Raw genomic sequence first — 18807 nt, 5'->3', positions numbered from 1 at the left:
TTTATTTATTTATTTATTTATTTATTTATTTATTTATTTATTTATTTATTTATTGGTGCGGGAGTGTGCCATTGCCATGGTTCTAAACATCAGAGCTATACAGAAAGGTTTACACAGAAAAGTGTTGCTCCCCTTTTCATCCTTCTTTCCTTATTCTTATTCCCCTATTCTTTCCACTCATAGCTATGCACACCCTGTAGGTAACAAGTCTCATTTGGACTCATTTTTTTTTTTTAACTTTCTTTCAAGGCTGATCTTCAGACAAGTTCTCAGCGTTTAAATCTTTCAGCCTCCAATGCTGCAGTGGCTGAACTTAAACCGGATTGTTGTATTGATGATGTCATACATCATGAAGTCAAGGAAATTGGAACACACATGTAAGGATTAGTTTTATTAGGTCTCAAAGGTTTTTACTTATATATGCCTTTATTTGAAATTTTTGCTTTCTTTTCATTCACCATGAAGCGTAGGAACCTACTTCAAAAGGAATTTTATGTTCTATGTTTACATGTTTACCAGAAATAAAGTTTAAACCAAATGTTTGTTTTGTAGGGAAAAAATCCAATTTATCATCATTTATCTCTAGTTTTATTTTTTTACTTCTACAATCTCTAAAAAATGAAAAGCTGTGCAAAATGTTTAAAACCCAGGTAGCACTCTAAAAGTATATTATGTTTTGAAATGCTAGTAACTGATGTTATAATGTTTATTTTTAAATTCAGTTTTTCAGTTTTGTATTTAACCAGGTATATACACTCTACCCTGACAACTCAGAAATATAGGACCAAAATAAGGCACACTGTGAAAAAAAAATCAAATTCTGTATTCCTGTCATGTGTATGTATTTGAATGTAAATGCTCTATTTTTCTTTCAGTCTGAGAGGCAATATGAAAATTTTAGCCATCTGAAGTAATTTTAGACTTCTTCATCTCCTTTAGAAACCCTACCTCCAATCAGTTCACAAAATCCTATTAATTATCCTTAATATCTCTCACTTATCTCTTCTTCATCTCTGCTTTACCACTTTTGCTCTTCTCTTTGTACCCAAGAAAGTATATAATATTAGCTATTATTTAATCAGTTAATTTTGGTGACAAGCTCTGTTTTAGGGACTTTTTCATGTATATTCTTTGGGCTTTGGAGTCAGACTTCCCAGAATTCAAATTTCAACTTCATCATTTGTTACGTGATCTTGTATAAGTCACTTAATTCTTCTATGATCTCCCATTGTCCTTAGGAAATTCTGACTTTGCAAATGTTTTACAAAGCTCTCTGCAGCCTAATTCTTACCAGCCACAGTAGTTCTTACCATCACCACCCATCCGTCCCTCTCCACCCTGCAGTCATATTGGACTTCTTTTATCTCCAGACTCCAGATTGAAATGCATTCTTCCCTTACAAACAAATACTATGGCATTTTATTTAGTTTATTTCTACTTCTCTTTCATATCTCAGCTTCAGCACTACTTCCTCAAGAAGTTTTCCTAACCTCCTAGACTGGATTAAATACCACTTTTTGTATCTTCTATAGCATCCACCATTTATCATTTTAAAAAATGTTTCGTACTTATAATTACTTATTGAGTGCCTGCCTTTCCCATTAAAGTATGAGATCCATGAAGTCTGCTATAGTCCAAGGATCTAGCAGAGAACAGAAGTCAGTATTTATTGAAATGATAATAAATGTGTAAAATCTCCATTTTACAGACAATGAGACTTGTACAATTAAGCAGCTAGTTTAGAAGACATAAAACTCAAATCCAAACCTAGTTTTAGATCCTCTACCTTGCTATGCTAGTCTTACTGTGAACACTTTGAAGGCAGGTATTGTGACTTCAATCAGTCCTCTTCCTAGCCCCTGCCTTACTTAGTCAGTACTAGGCAGCACACGTATAAAGAAGAAATTAAATTAACTGCTAATGTTACCACCCCATATAACCAACCACTATTAAAATATTAATATATTTCTTTCTAGTCTTTTTGCATATATATGTAAAATAACTGTGTATAAATAATTTAATATTTTATAAAATGTTGGCCATATTGTTCATAGTTTTATTTTTTAAAATACACTTAATATTTTCACACATATCAGACAGTATTTTTTGAAAACACAGTTTTTGGGCCAGATGTGGTGGCTCACGCGTATAATCCCCAATAATTTGGGAAGCTAAGGTGGGCAGATCGCTTGAGCTCAGAACCTCTAGACCAGCAGGGAAACATGATGAAATCCCATCTTTACAAAAAATACAAAAATTAGCCGGATGTGGTGGAGCATGCCTGTAGTCTCAGCTAGTTGGGAGACTGAGGTGGGAGGATCGCTTGAGCCCAGGAGATCAAGGCTGCAGTGATCCATGATCACACCACTGCTCTCCAGCCTGGGTGACGGTGGGACCCTGCCTCAAAAAAAAAAAAAAAAATTTTTTTTTTACATGACTCCATCTAACACAATTGTACTGTGTTTTCTGTTTACTGTAATGTTGGATGTTTATTTTCAGTTTTTCACTGTTAAAAGTAACACAGAGGCCAGGCTCAGTGGCTCAAGCCTGTAATCCCAGCACTTCAGGAGGCCAAGACGGGCAGATCACGAGGTCAGGAGATCGAGACCATCCTGGCTAACACGGTGAAACCCCGTCTCTACTAAAAAATACAAAAAACTAGCCGGGCGAGGTGGCGGACGCCTGTAGTCCCAGCTACTCGGAAGGCTGAGGCAGGAGAATGGCATAAACCTGGGAGGCGGAACTTGCAGTGAGCTGAGATCCGGCCACTGCACTCCAGCCTGGGCAACAGAGCAAGACTCCGTCTCAAAAAAAAAAAAAAAAAAAAGGGTAACACAGAGATGAACATCTTAATGTGTCCTCATGTGGAATATTTGAAGTGGTTTTACTGTGAGAACATATAAGAATTTTTAAGGTTCTTTCACTAAAAGATTGTTTGCTAAATTTCTTCCAATCACTAGCAGTGTAGAAAGACAGTTTCTCTAAACTCTCACCAATTCTGAGATCACTTATAAAGAATTTTTGCCAAATCTTGAGAAACAGAAAAATATTACCTCATTATTTTAATGTGTTTCTCTGAATACTTGTGAGACTGAACATTTTCACATTTTTGTGAAATCTTATCTGGAATTTTTTTTTTTTTTTTTTTTTGAGATGGAGTCTCTCTCTGACGCCTAGGCTGGAGTGCAGTGGCGTGATCTCAGCTCACTGCAAGCTCTGCCCCCCGGGTTCACGCCATTTTCCTGCCTCAGCCTCCCGAGTAGCTGGGACTACAGGTGCCTGCCACCATGCCTGGCTAATGTTTTGTATTTTTTTTAGTAGAGACGGGGTTTCACTGTGTTAGCCAGGATGGTCTCGATCTCCTGACCTCGTGATCTACCTGCCTCAGCCTCCCAAAGTGCTGGGATTACAGTCGTGAGCCACCGCACCCCGCCTTTTTTTTTTTGAGTTGGAGTTTTGCTCTTGTTGCCCAGTCTGGAGTGCAGTGGTGCAATCTCAGCTCACCACAACCTCCACCTCCCGGGTTCAAGCGATTCTCCTGCGTCAGTCTCCCGAGTAGCTGGGATTACAGGCGCCCGCCACCATGCCCAGCTAATTTTTGTAATTCTAGTAGTGTTGGGGTTTCACCATGTTTGCCAGGCTGGTCTCGAACTCCTGACGGCAAGTGACTCACCCGCCTTGGCCTCCCAAACTGCTAGGATTACAGGCATGAACCACTATGCCCAGCTGGAATTTTTTTAATCCATATTTTTTTTCTAGTTTATATGAACTTGTTTTATATACTCAAATATTTGATTGTTCTGAGAATTATTTTGGAATATATTTCACCTTTCAGGTGAAGTCAAGAAGTTTCTGATTTTGTGCTCCAAAAATGTTATATCTCATTTTACTAATCAGAGCTTTCTTGTTCGTGTAATTATGTCTGTATCTGTTCTGACATTTTCCCCTGCTCTAATCTCACACATCCACACCATAGATGTGTTTCCCTAATTTCTTAGTAGAATTCAGGTGTGTTTGATTTACTATTAAAATTAAAAATGATTCAGAATCATTAAGACATCTTTCTGTTTCAGCTTGGTGTGTGCTGTGAGTTACACAACTCAGGCTGGAGAAAAAATGTATTTTAGAAAATTCTTCAAATTTCAGGTATTGAATATGACAGTGGTAAATAGTTTTTATATGCCTTTTTCTTCCTGGTAGTGTACAGTTATTCCTGATTATCTGCAGGGAAAACAAGATCCAAATAAAGCAAATAGCTCAGTATTTTTTAATTTGTCATATGACTAGCAGTCTAAACTCAGACTAAATTAAGGTAAATAAAAGCAGAGGAATTATCATTGCCAATATGTTTTTGTAATGAAACTTGAAGATGTTTATTCAAAATAAAAGAAAAAAATAGCTGAGTCTGGCACAGTGGCTCACACCTATAATCCCAGTGCTTTGGGAAGCAAAGTGGGGAGGATCACTTGAGGCCAGTTCAAGATAGCCCAGACAGCATGACCTAGGACTACAGGTAACACAAGCCTGTAATCCTAGCTACTTGGGAGGCTAAGGTGGAATGATCGCTTGACTCAGGCTTCAAGTCTTCAGTGAGCTGTGATCATGCCATTGCACTCCAGCTTGGTCAACAGAGCAAGACTCTGTCTCTAAAAAGTAAATAACTTGTTTTTATGGCCTGACAAAACACACAATGTAGACAAGGGATAAAATGAGTGTAAAGTCCAGATAAAATGAGGGTAAATAATATCAAATTTCTAAAGAAATTTAAAGGAGAGACAATTGACTTGGAGTGAGTAGACTGAGCTTCCTTCAAGGACTCCAGGAATCACGGGAACTTTGAGTTTTGTATTAATACACAGTTTTCAGCGTCCATCAAAAATAGTTAAAAACCACTGGTTTAACACATGTGGGAGGGTGAGGAAATGTGAATACCACATATGTCTATTATAAATATAGATCTTAATATGATGCTGTATATGATTTTTTTCATTCCTCTGTAAGTGGAAGAAAAAATGCTATTCACAGGGAAAGAAAATCTGCCATTCTTTTGCTGAATCATTCATTTGCATGCTTTTTGAAAGAAAATAGAAAGTGATTCAATTTTTTTTTTTTTTGAGACAGAATTTTGCTCTTGTTGCCCAGGCTGGAGTGCAAATGACGCCATCTCAGCTCACTGCAACCTCCGCCTCCCCGGTGCAAGCGGTTCTCCTGCCACAGCCTCCTGAGTAGCTGGGATTACAGGCACCCGCCACCATGCCCAGTTAATTTTTGGATTTTTAGTAGAGACGGGGTTTTGCCATGTTGGCCAGGCTTGTTTCGAACTCCTGACCTCAGGTGATCCGCCTGCCTTGGCCCCCGAAAGTGCTGGGATTACAGGAGTAGCCACTGCGCCCAGCTCAGTTGCTTTTTTTGCAAACAGTTTTTATGAATATACCTATAGAAAAATACATAAAATATATGTGTTTTGTTTAACAAAATATTATGGAGCAAAAACCCGTGTAATGTAACTATCACCCAGTAAAGTAATAATGGTAGCCTTTCAAAAAATGCATTTAGGATTCTTTTTTTTTATTTTTTATTTTTTGTTTTGGAAGAATATTGCATACCTATTAGATAAGTCTTTTAACAATTAAAATTGGAAAATGACTGACAAATTTACACTATGTGATTTTTAAAAAATAAAAATAAATGATCACATGATAAAAATTTCCTGATTGATATGCTTTATTTAACCAGGTTCTCAAACCACTGGATGTGAAAACCAAATTTTACAATGCAGAGGTGAGTGTTGATTGCTTAATGGGATTTCATATTAAACATTAAGATCTTATTTGACTAAAAATCTCTTATATACATTTCTGATACTGAAGCAAATTGCCAACTTGACTGTAAATTATTTGAAAAAATCATAAATTTCAGTTAAAATTGAATAATTTTATTGTAGGTCTCATAATCTTTTTCAACTTACATGGAATCAAATGTGTCTTGATTTTTATTCTCACTGTTAATTTTATAAGGCTTTCATCTCTTTTTGTTAAATGATTGCCCTCTCATTCCATTTAATGGTGGTTGTTACACTAGCAATCTGTTGAATATTTACATGTGGTTCTGGATATTACAAAAATTGAATTAGTAGATCTAACCCTGCAAAATAAGATTTAATATTCACATGGAAAAATATTGACAAGTGAAGCTTAGCACATTAAATTATTTCCAGGGTAGTCAGTTTGCCAGCCAGAATTAGTTGCTGAGTTTGGTGTAATGGCTTTAAAAGCTCCTTGGGAAAAACAAGTTTGGCAAAAATAGAAGTAACTTTTATAATAGAAGATACTTTATCTTTTACCCTAAAAAAAAGATATAAAATAGAACTTGCCATAGGAGAAAGGATTTATTGCTTGGATTTCTTTTTTAAGATTTTGTTTTATCTTGGCTTCTAGAGCTGCAGAAAAATCAGATCTCTTGATAGCCCTCTTATCCCCTAAAAGCATGTGTTTCATACCAGTGATAACCTCAAATATATCCAAATACACTATTTTGAAATGAAGATTATATCTCTGCTACTCTAAAACCAGATAATGATCAGACATTTTCAATCACATGGCAAATTTGACATTTATTTTTACTATCCACAATCTGAATTTTTACTCAGTAAAATTTATACTCTAACTAGGATTTCTAAGATGTCAAAGTAAGGAACCTAACCTGCAGCAAAGACCTATTAGGAGAAAAGAAAAAATGCATATAATAACCAAACTACCTAGAATGGAATATAGTGAGAATGATATGAAAAAATGTGTTACAAGAGCTCTCGGGAATGTGATCTTGGAATAGTTTAAAGAAGCTTTATGAAAGAGAAGAAAGGCTGGATTGGAGTCTGAAAGGAATGCATGTTGGAAACAGACAAGTGTCAAAACAGTAAAGACATTCAAGCAGGGTTACAAATAGACATGGAATATCAAGTACATAGGAAAGCGTATACATATTTGACGAGAGGGAAAAGCATCATCAAAAAGATTACTAGATGTTTACAAAGTTGATGTTTCTTTTGTGGGGGATAGGTGAGTTGGAGTAATACGTATTTATTCCCTCTTTTTTGTTATTAATGGCATACTGTTGATTAATTATGGTATAGCTAGTCAGCATGGTGAGATTTAAATAGTCTAATTTACCATTTTGCTGGAAAAGATTTCATTTATAGTATGAGGGGAAAATGTTAACTATTCTATTAGAAAATTAATTTTAAATAGGGCAATAGGTGGGTTTTTTTTCTGTAACTGTCTCCTAGGAGTCACATATTCAGCTATTTTAGATTTTCTTCATTAAAAATTTGGTAGTACACTAAGATACCTGTCAAATAGTTTTATAACGCTAATATTTAGAGTGATTTGTGAATAATTTTTAAAATTGCTAGTTTTTCTATAAACATTATAGAAGTGACACGCTATCCATAAAGAAATAAAAATTCACAATTCCGCCACACCAATTGATTTTTCATTAATACATACTCTTTTGCAGTCTTTATTCACTTATATATAATATTCTATTTTTATAATCACAACAATTTTGTTTACTTCCTTTGTCGGTTAACATTATATGTTGACATAATCTTTAAATCTTGCTAACAAACTTCAATCAAAATAATTTCAGTAATATTCTGAACTTTTGAAAATAGATCTCACTTTAAAAATCAGGAGTGAACAAATAACATTTTGGGTCTCTCTAAGATACTTAATATTACCTATTAGACAAACAAATACCGTTCAGCCACTAGCATGAGGCAGATTATGTTGACCCCAACCAGGAATTTCAGGTAGATTGTAGGGGTTAATAAACCACAGCAATATCAGTAGGTGATGCATATTGCTCTGTGCTGTAGTCCTTTTACAGTTAATATTATTGGCCCCACATCTGTCTCAAACATATATTTTTGATTCTGTTTCTAATAATACTGTAATATGTGAATCACCTAAAGGAAAACAAGTTCATGAAAAACTTTGTTATAGTTTTCTAAGATAGAAAAGCCTTGCAGGAAGATTGGTGAGACTAGAAGCCAGGATTCAAACATTTGGTCACCTGCCAGGTACTGAAGAGAACTATAAACAACATCTTCCCAGTCCTCAAGGGACCTGCATCCAGTAGAGGAGACTGACATGACGTAACTATAATGTAAGCCGCTCCCACACATATAAGCCAAATCATGAAGTAACGTATTCTGGGTACCTAGAAAGGTGAAAAATGATTTCCAGCTATGCATTTGATGGAGGCGACATTTGAGATTGCTCTTAATAAACAGTTGAAGAAATAATGTAAGGAAAAAAAGGCTAACTATGAAATCTGCTAAGAAGAAGAAAAATTCTTAATTTTTTGAAGTGGTTCAGCCCACATTCCCTGAAGTGATCAATGGAACTCTAATTGCCCAAGATATTTCTTAAGAAAAGGATTCCATTATTACATAAATTGAAGAGAAAGTATAGGGTGTATATCTATTCTGAATGTGGAGGATAGTATATATCCATCCTAAATTATCTATGAAGAATTAAAATGTTGGTAAAGAATTACAGAACTAGACAGTCATGGGATATACCTCTTTGCTCCAAAATGTGCCCTTAACAGTTTGCTACTGTTTGAGTATTAGCCATAGTGTTCTTCTCTATTCCATTGTCATTTAACCTTAGCAGTTTCACCTTTTTAGAAAAATGGTTTGTCATATTTCTTTATGTTGCTTCCTGTTTACTTTCTTATTCACTAATGCTGTCTTGTTTAGTAAATTTAAAAAATGCAGAAATGCATTTTATTTTAAAGTAATTCTTTTTTCTTTAACATTTAACTCTGATTTTTCTAATTATTCTTTTTTATTTTTCCATTAGAGTGACCTCAGTTCTGTGGTAATTTGATTTTTTATTATAAATTTTTATACTTTTCTTACTCACCACTTTTTGACTCTGCCTAATTAATCTCTCTTTACAAAACATAGTGGAAAAACAGTTAGTTGTGAATACCACCTGTGTGACTTCAGAAAGATTATATATAATTTTATGTATTTTTTTATTATATCAATTTCTTATTCTGTGGGGAAAAATTAGCTCAAAAGTTAAATTGTCATATTGAAACAATTTTCATTTTCAGTGTTTCTTCTTTAGATTTTTTTTTTTTAAAGAAGTATGTTACCTTGTGTAAAATGGCCTTGTGATTTTCATCATCTTACTGTAAAATACCCAATTATCCTAGCCTTCAGTTCTTTGAGTAGACTGTATAATCGAAATTCATTTTCAGATGCACAGTGGTTTTAGTTTTAAGTGTGGGTCAGGTAATGATGGCCACGTGACAAAATGAAACAGAAGAAAAGCACATTTTCCCAACTTGGCTACAATTTTATTTTCAAACTTATATTTACAATAAGCAGCATTTGCTTATATCACATTACATATGTAATAACATCAACTGCCTTAGCACTGAATTCTTAATTTTTAAAATATCAAATTGCTTAACACTATTCAAACTAACTTGATTTTCCATTATGCTGCTTGTTTTTCTTTCATTTTATCTAAGCTCTTCCTAAATTTATGCAGAAAACTGCAGTTTTTAAATTGAAATATGGGTCTGTGGTTATTTTTTTAAAAGCAATGGATTGATGGGATATATGTACTTTTTTAGAACAAGTAACCAAAAAATGCCACTAAATGATACATTTTTTAAACTGATAAATCATTTTATTTCTATTTTCATTTCAACACATGCCCCAAAGACTAAAGCATCTGTTTTATTTTAGATAATAGTACATTGTATTATAACTTAGTCATTATATTTTTGCAAATGATTTTCATTTTCTTGGTGTTAGTGTTTAAAAAGCTCAGCCAGGCGCGGCGGTTCATGCCTGTAATCTCAGCACTTTGGGAGGCCGAGGCGGGCGGATCACAAGGTCAGGAGTTCATGACCAGTCTGGCCAACATGGTGAAACCCCATCTCTATAAAAAAAAAATACAAAAATTAGCCAGGCGTGGTGGCACTTGCCTGTAATCCTAGTCACTTAAGAGGCTGAGGCAGAAGAATCACTTCAACTCAGGAGGCAGAGGCTGCAGTGAGCTGAGATCATACCACTGCACTCCAGCCTAGGTGACAGAGTGAGACTTTGTCTCAAAGTAAATAAATAAAAATACAAAATTAGCAGGGCATGGTGGCACTGCCTGTAGTCCCAGCTACTGGGGAGGCTGAAGCGGGAGAATCGCTTGAACCTGGGAGGCAGAGGTTGCAGTGAGCTGAGATCTTGCCACTGCACTCCACTCTGGGCAACAGAGCAAGACTCTGTCTCGAAAATAAAATAAAAGCTCATAGGCCAGGCATGGTGGCTCACGCCTGTAATCCCAGCACTTTGGGAGGCCGAGGTGGGTGGATCACTTGAGGTCAGGAGTTCTAGACCAGCCTGGCCAGCATGGTGAAACCCTGTCTCTACTAAAAATACAAAAATTAGCTCAGTATGATATTGCACGCCTATAATCCCAGCTACTTGGGAGGCTGAGGCAGGAGAATCCCTTGAACCCGGGAGGCGGAGGTTGCAGTGTACCAAGATCACGCCACCACGCTCCAACCTGGGTGACAGAATGAGACTGTATGTCAAAAAAAAAAAAAGCTCTTAAAGTGGCAAATTTTTCTGGTCATCGTTGATTTTATGTTACTTACATGTAGTACACATATTACTATGAAAATTTTTTAAAAAATTCTTGAATATCCTTAGTGTATCATTTTTTATGTAGGTTTGTTTCAAAGATACATCAAGGTAGTCTGTTATCCTTCAATTACATGAAGGAAAATAACCAAATAGCATAAAATAATGTTTAGCATAATTAGGGGAATTAATTTATCTGAAGTTAAGTATTTAAATTACCTACTGGCAAATGTTGCTAAACAGCATCAGCTTTAAAATCTGTCACTGAGGCTACAAAATACCTCTTGCCTGATTTAAAAGCTCTACGATGGTGAAGTATAATTCACATATCCCTTTTTTAGCCCTCAATGTACACTAAAATGAACTAAGCAGTCACTAATGACCACTCACAAACTGCTTGAATTTAAAAAATTAAATCCTTCAAGATTACAAAATAGATTATTCATGGTACTAGTGGTCATTACACTATCTAAATTGACATCAGTATGACAAAGTTATATTGCTGTATTATAATGAAGACTTAATCATCTTAATGTAATACTGAAATTATAGGAGCATAGGCACATTGTAATATTTTAATGCCTAATGAAAATAATTAGGGTATTTGTAAATGAAATTCTAGTTAAGTATTTTTGGATGTTAAGACAAAACATAGTTATCCTCCATCCATTGTTTGACAAGGTATCAGTTGACTAACACTTGACTTTGCCCCTGTTAATTATGATAGGGTGAAGATTTCTTTTCTTGCATTAATTGTAGTAACTTTGATTTGCAGGCATGAACTAATCACATTTGTGGTTAATATTTTTTCTTCATATAGATAAGATATTTTTGTTGAGATAAATATTTTAAATGCCATCACACTTTGGTGGATATTTTTTTCATATCCTCAGACTGATGAAGTATTTCTGGAAGCCCAGATTCAGAATATGACAACCTCACCTATGTTTATGGAGAAAGTTTCATTGGAGCCATCTATTATGTACAATGTAACAGAATTAAATTCAGTCACCCAAGCTGGAGAATGGTAAATATAAATTATGAAGTCTTTATCCTTGTTTTGAAAGATACATGCTTTTCTAAACATCGATTCCTCTTGAGTGGGTTTTTTTTAAATAGACTTTTTTTACAATAATTTGAGGTTCATAGAAAAATTCATCAGAAAGTAGAGTTTCCACATACCCTCTTCCACCCCTCACAGTTTCAATTGTTATTTACATCTTGTTTTTTATTTTATTTTTATTTTTATTTATTTATTTATTTATTTTGAGACAGAGTCCAGCTCTGTGGCCCAGGCTGGAGTGCAGTGCTTGACCTAGGCTCACTGTAACCTCCACCACCAGGGTTCAAGCAATTCTGGTGCCTCAGCCTCCTAAGCAGCTGGGATTACAGGTGCATGCCACCACCCTTGGTTAATTTTTGTATTTTTTGTAGAGATAGGGTTTCACCATATTGGCCAGACTGGTCTTGAGCTCCTGACCTCAAGCGATCTGCCCGCCTTGTCCTCCCAAAGTGCTGGCCTTACAGGCGTGAGCCACTGTGCCGGGCCTACATCTTGTTTTAATGTGGTACATTTACTACAATTGATGAACCGATACTGACAGTTATTACTAATGTCTATAATTTACATTAGAGTTCACACGTTTTGTTGTATGTTTTATTGTTTTTGGTTTTGGGTTTAAGAGACAGGTCTCATTAATGTTGCCCAGGCTGAAGTCAAATTTCTGGACTGAAACGATCCAAGTATCTGGCACTATAGGCAAGCACTGTAGGTTTTGACAAATATATAACATGTATCCACCATTACTGTATTATGCAAAATAGTTTCACTTTCCAAAAAATCTCCTGTGCTCCATCTTCATCCCTCCATTATATAAAAATAAAGATCCTAGCCCTTTGCATTTCTGTTTTACTATTCAAAGCACTTCTTTTAAGTCTCAAAAATCCAGTGAGGTAATAGATACCATTGCTATCCTGCAAATGATAAAACGAAGGAATGTGAAGGAATGGTGGAGAAGTTAAAAAGAGTAAGGGTAAATATGGGTTTAAAAAAGAAATACTCTCAACATCAAAAGAATATAGGAATAGATGATTTAATATTTTGTGAAAAGGAAATACGTATGCCTTTCCATAGCTAATTTAAAAAAGGAAGAATAAATGTAGGGTTGACAATAATACAGATAAGAAAGTAATAGGCTGGGTGTGGTGGCTCATGCCTGTAATCCTAATTCTTTGGGAGGCTGAGGCCAGAGAATTGCTTGAAGCCAGGAGTTCTAGACCAGCCTGGGCAACTTAGCATTTTTTTTATTTAGCTGGGCATGGTGGTACACTCCCGCATTCCTAGCTCCTTAGGAGCATGAGGCAGGAAAATCGTTTGAGTCCACAAGTTCAAGGCTGCAGTGAGCCATGATTGCACCACTGTACTCCAGCCTGGTGAAAGAGAGAGACCCTGTATTTTAAACAAAAAAAAAAAAAAAGAAGAAGAAGAAGAAGAAGGTACTAGCTTCGGAAAGCACCTGAATTTCTTAATTAGGAATGAAAAGTTTGCTTTTATATTATTAGGTTGGTTACACACAGAAAAGTTCATAGCCTCCTTTATCCTCACTGAGGAAACCAATTTTCCATTCTTTTCTAGATCTTTTAGTTCATTTTGAAAATTAGTTTAGAATGGTATGTCTCTTATTATTCTAAACTATTATCTTTGATAATTTTAGAGAAAAGAGACAGGATACTTAAGGTTCTGGTTTCTGTTGCACTTTTCAGTTAATTGATACATGTTCAACTTTATAAGTAATATATTACATTCTATTATAAAGAACCTCCTTGAGCCCAGAAGTTAGAAATTACAGTGAGCTATGATCGTAACCACTGTACTCCAGCCTGGGTGACAGAGCAAGACCCTGTCTCTTAAAATCATTTAAAAAAAAAAAGGACCCCCCTTTCAGGATCCAATTACTATAAAGAACCTCAAGATTTTCGGTATCAACTGAAAAAAATGAAGGAAAAATAAATCATTTCAGTATACATTCTTTTTATTTGTGTTGAAATCACTAACATGTTCTGTTGTTGATCTTTGGAGGGTACATCATCCAGTTCCTATCCTAAGGAACAATCACAGCCATGGTTTTTCTTTTAAAAGATGCTAGAGAATTTTCTCCATCTCTGTCTCCACCCTCTCAGTGTGTCTACGTTTGGGTCAAGAGCATATTTGCAACCAATGGATACACGCCAGTATTTATACTGCTTAAAGCCAAAGAAGGAATTCGCAGAAAAAGCAGGCATCATTAAGGGAGTAACAGTAATTGGAAAATTGGATATAGTATGGAAAACAAATCTAGGTGAAAGGGGAAGGTTACAGACCAGCCAACTTCAAAGAATGGTGAGTCTGGAAAAAACTTCACTGGGGTTTTGGTGTGTGAGAGACAGGCAGTTAAAACAACTTAATTTTTTCTACATCCAGCAGTAAAAAAATTGGAGCACTATAAAAGGCATTAATACTACTATAGAAGAAAAGATTAATAGTTTCACTGATAGATAGGTAGAAAACTGGTGTTGCCGTGAATGAAAAATGGTCAAATGTTAATTTATCCTTCATACATGTGTTCTTTATCAAACAGAAATTAAAACAACTGTTTATCAAGTGTCCCTCCTTTGGTAACACATGCCTACTCTTCTTCTGACTTCCAAACACATTAAAGTTTTCTATTTTGCAATGTCCTGAAACTCTTGGACTTACTTCATTTACCTACTCAGTTCATACCATTTTTAAGATGTTAAAAATCTGAGGCATCTCCTCAGAAGGTGAGTTCTACTAAAGTTATCTTATAAGCATTGGTTGCATATTTTACCTAATTTCTTCTCTGAGAGTAGGGATAGCTATCAGGCTTCTTTTTCTTATGCTTATAAGAATATATAACAGGATTCTCCTCCCTTTATGCTGAATATTACCTGTTTTGATATATTCCAAATTTTACTTTTCTTTTCACTGTTTGAGGCAGTAATTTTAAAAAATGATGATGATGATGATTATGATGATCCCTGGGCCCACTTAAATATAGCCATTAGTTATTTTTCTGACATGGCCTGTTCCAAGCCTTGAGGTTGTTATAGTCCATCCTCCTCTGTGCATCTTGTAAAAAGTCATGATTTTCTTCCTGGCTCCTTTCAACATCATCCCGCTCTTTCTTTAGACAATAAATGCCTATTTAGAGTAACAGGCATAGAAGCTACAGCATCTGGAAAGTGTCCCTTCAAGTCCCTGAAATTTCTTTACTGACTGCTTACCTATGAGATTCATCTTTACTCTACTGAACATGGAATACTTATTTATATAACAAAAACAGTCCAGGTCTGCTGTACTATTCCACAGGCAGTAGCTGCCAAAGAACTTAAAATGAGGGATGAGTAAAGTGAATCAGAAGTATTTTCTTAGAACATCAGCTTGGAAACCCAACAGCTGTTGAGTAAATGTGCTGCTGTGATGCCTTCATTAAAATGGAAAGGTTTTGCGATAGATAATACATTAACTGTGTTGCTTATTTTCTTAGGCTCCAGGTTATGGAGATGTTAGGTTGTCTTTGGAGGCAATACCAGATACCGTAAACCTTGAAGAACCTTTTCATATTACCTGTAAAATAACAAACTGCAGGTAATGCCACTGTTTGTGGATGAATGTCCTTTCTACCTCAACTACCTAGAAGAGAATTTTAAAATCTTTTTGTTACTGTCTCCTTTTAAGTTTTCCTCAACATATAGCCTTCTCTGATGTTGATATTGAGTACTATAAAATTCTTCATCTGGTAGCAGTATAATTACATATTTTTAAGGGCCTATTGTATTATGCATCTTCTGTATTTTGTTTCGTTCATGTGTCGCACGCTATGAGGTAGGTATTCATTGTTTATACTTCCTTCACCAAAACATGAACTGATAGGCTCTTATGTATTAATATATTATGAATTGAAGTAGTAAGATTTTTTTGAGGCATACTTGTCCTTGAGCTGTATCTTGAGTATTAAGAAACCAAACATTGCTTATGGATTTAATGTAAGGGGAAATCATTGATTCGAAAACAGGGTTTTGACAGTGAAGAGAGAGCATAATCTGAACTGTCAGGAAGCAAAGAGCACAGAGCTTTGAAACCAGAAAAAAATAGAATTACGTTCCAGTCCTATGCCCTCTGCTCCTACTTGTACTACCACTTGGTTTGTATTATTATTTGGGGTATTTTGATATTATTGCAGTGATGAATCTCAGCCCTCTTAGTGTGAATGTATAATCCTTTTAATTCCATATTTATTCTGACTTTTTTGTGTTAGAAAGATAGGAAATATTTATCCTTCAAAATTACAGAAATACCCACTTCCTCTATGAAGCTACCCAGACTTTCCAAAGCACAGGTATTCATGCCTTCTCTATCATAGAAAATATTTACTTAGTTTTTTTAGTGACACTCATATATTGCTATAAGTATTAGTCTCTTTCTCACTGGATTGTGAATTATTCAAGAGAAAGGACATGGCCCTTAGTGTCTGCCACATCATGAGTTCAGTAAACAACAATACAGGGCAAAGACCCTGTGCTTATAGGGTGTTACAGGGTGTTGGGGAATTTTTTTTTTTTTTAAGTTTTTTCAGCAAATCAGTTTATTGACCAGCTCACAAGTGTTATTTTTTTCAAAAGTTAACTTCTTTTGGTGTTCACTTTAAAGTTAATCATCACTTTAACTTTTGGTGATTGAAATAAATTTTCTAAAAAGCACATGTCTCTTATATCTTTAATTTCCTCTCTATATAAATGTCATTCCCTGCTCCTACACACCAGAGAGATGCACAGACACATACACACAACATATATAAGTCTTACTGAATTTTTGTGAAATTAACAATATTCACGTAGTACATCTACCCTGGTCTCTGGCACATAGTAGCCATCTCAAATGTTTGTTAGGGAGATACAGACATATACAAGTTAATATTATAAAGTCAATATGTCTAAAAAAATAAAATTTAAATAAGCAATTTAAAATTTGGAGCCAAGTATAAGAATAAATAGCTAAAAGAGCCATAAGTACCCATGAATGGTGGTAGGAGACTATTTTGCATTATGAGTCTTTTGGTTATTTAAAAAAGAACAATATGCACACTTTCATGAAAAGTTTTTTTAACTTATTTAAGCTGAACTGGTGATATCTGTTATAAGCAGAAGTAGTCTTTTCTTGGTAAACCATTTAGCAAACCTGAATAGTATTTACATCTTATGAATCCTGCCAGTTGTTTCCCAAGTTATGGTAAAGTAACATAGATTAAATATCAAAAGGACAAGACCAGAATCAGTTGTTTTCTTCTTTTCCTGTAGAGTACCTAACAGAAATAGTGAGAATATATGGCAACAAGATTAGTCACAAATGTGTGGAAGTCTCCCAGAAAAATGGCAGCACCAGATCAGCACCAGGAGGGCAGTGTTGAGTAATAGAACCAGAAGGCCAACATCAGACAGGCAGACTAGTCTGAGGCCATTTTAAGTGCTAGAAGGTGTGATTTCCTTTCATCTTCCTGATTCTATCTTAGGTGACATATAAATGTTATAATAGCTTTTCTCTTTCTGGTTTTTATTCTGGATACAGAGAAAACAAGTTTACTGTCAATAGTAGAAATATCGCAGTACCTCTTTGTGAAATGAACAAGATTTATTCCTATTATTCTGATTCCTCCAGCAGTGAAAGGACTATGGATCTGGTTTTGGAAATGTGCAATACCAATTCCATCCACTGGTGTGGAATTTCAGGAAGACAGCTGGGAAAGCTGCATCCAAGTTCTTCGCTCTCTCTTGCCCTTACTCTGCTTTCTTCAGTACAGGGACTGCAAGTATGCTGTCTTTTCAAAAATTCCAATATTTGGGGGCTGTTAACTTACAAGTCATTTGTGATATTCATATTTCCTCTGAATGGATGAAAACTTAGACTCATCTCTCTCTCTCTCAATAGAGCATCTCTGGCTTAAGACTAACAGACACATTCTTAAAGAGAACATATGAATATGATGACATCGCACAAGTCTGTGTGGTATCTTCTGCCATTAAAGTGGAAAGCTGAAGGAAATTTCCAATGTTATGCTTTTCATTTAGTTTCACAGAACTGCTTTTTGTCACCTTTGTAAAATGATGACGTCAACAACGAAGTAAATATGTTATTTAAATTTCTTTCCTGTAAAATAGTTAAAATATTAAATATTTGTTTTGAAGAGATCTGATTTTATCTTGTAAGTTATGTTCGAAATGAACATGTGTAGATTTTCTACACCTATTTAATTTCATTTCATTTTAGATGATCATTGGGCTTTGTTCTCCAAAAGCTGTGTATCTGAGACCATTTGTCCCTGGCCAGTATCTACACGAGTCAGCAAACTTTTTATGTAAGGTACAAGGTACTAAATATTTTAGGCTTTGCAGGCCATAAGGTTCTGTCACAAATACTGAACTCTGCCATTGTACTGCAAGAGCAGCCAGTAGCCAAAAAAAGTACAGTGGTGTACACAAAAAGCAGCAGCTGGACTCAGGAAGCTGAGGCAGGAGAATCGCTTGAATCCAGGAGGTGCAGGTGGCAGTAAGCTGAGATCATGCCACTGTACCACTGTACTCTAGCCTGAGCGACAGAGCAAGACCGTCTCAAAAAAAAAAAAAAAAAAAGAGGCAGCTGGACAGATTTAGCCTGCAGGGTATAGTTGGCTGACCTCAATCTAGAAGAAAGAGTTGTTTCTTAGAACTTTGTAACATTTTGTTTAGAAATATTTCAGTTAACTCCAGTTTTTTTCCTAGCTATTCAGTCAGCAGAAAAAGTTTGCTTAAAACAAAGGGGGTGGCCGGGCACGGTGGCTCAAGCCTGTAATCCCAGCACTTTGGGAGGCCGAGACGGGCGGATCATGAGGTCAGGAGTTCGAGACCATCCTGGCTAACACAGTGAAACCCCGTCTCTACTAAAAAAATACAAAAAGCTAGCCGGGCGAGGTGGCTGCTGCCTGTAGTCCCAGCTACTCGGGAGGCTGAGGCAGGAGAATGGCGTAAACCCGGGAGGCGGAGCTTGCAGTGAGCTGAGATCCGGCCACTGCACTCCAGCCTGGGTGACAGAGCGAGACTCCGTCTCAAAA

General features: G+C 35.7%; 1 protein-coding gene across 5 annotated transcripts in view; it reads left to right on the top strand.

Annotated features, from left to right (window-relative positions):
- Window positions 1–18492, top strand: part of TRAPPC13 (trafficking protein particle complex 13) — a 40180-nt gene extending 21688 nt beyond the window's left edge. For 2 of the 5 annotated variants that reach the window (XM_023210453.2, XM_023210457.1), the window contains 9 exons: window positions 250–377; window positions 4074–4146; window positions 5737–5781; window positions 8868–8885; window positions 11557–11690; window positions 13844–14042; window positions 15211–15311; window positions 17379–17529; window positions 17649–18492. In XM_023210453.2, the coding sequence (XP_023066221.1) occupies window positions 250–377; window positions 4074–4146; window positions 5737–5781; window positions 8868–8885; window positions 11557–11690; window positions 13844–14042; window positions 15211–15311; window positions 17379–17529; window positions 17649–17756 (957 nt within the window). In that variant the 3' untranslated portion in view covers window positions 17757–18492. The remainder of the gene's footprint in view (window positions 1–249; window positions 378–4073; window positions 4147–5736; window positions 5782–8867; window positions 8886–11556; window positions 11691–13843; window positions 14043–15210; window positions 15312–17378; window positions 17530–17648) is intronic. The other 3 variants (XM_023210454.2, XM_023210456.2, XM_023210455.2) reach the window with 3 other exon arrangements.
- The last annotated feature ends 315 nt before the right edge of the window (window positions 18493–18807 follow it).

This window comes from Piliocolobus tephrosceles, chromosome 4, assembly GCF_002776525.5.
Source record: "Piliocolobus tephrosceles isolate RC106 chromosome 4, ASM277652v3, whole genome shotgun sequence".
In the NCBI taxonomy this organism is placed as follows: Eukaryota; Metazoa; Chordata; class Mammalia; order Primates; family Cercopithecidae; genus Piliocolobus; species Piliocolobus tephrosceles.
This window is presented reverse-complemented; position numbering and strand designations above follow the sequence as displayed.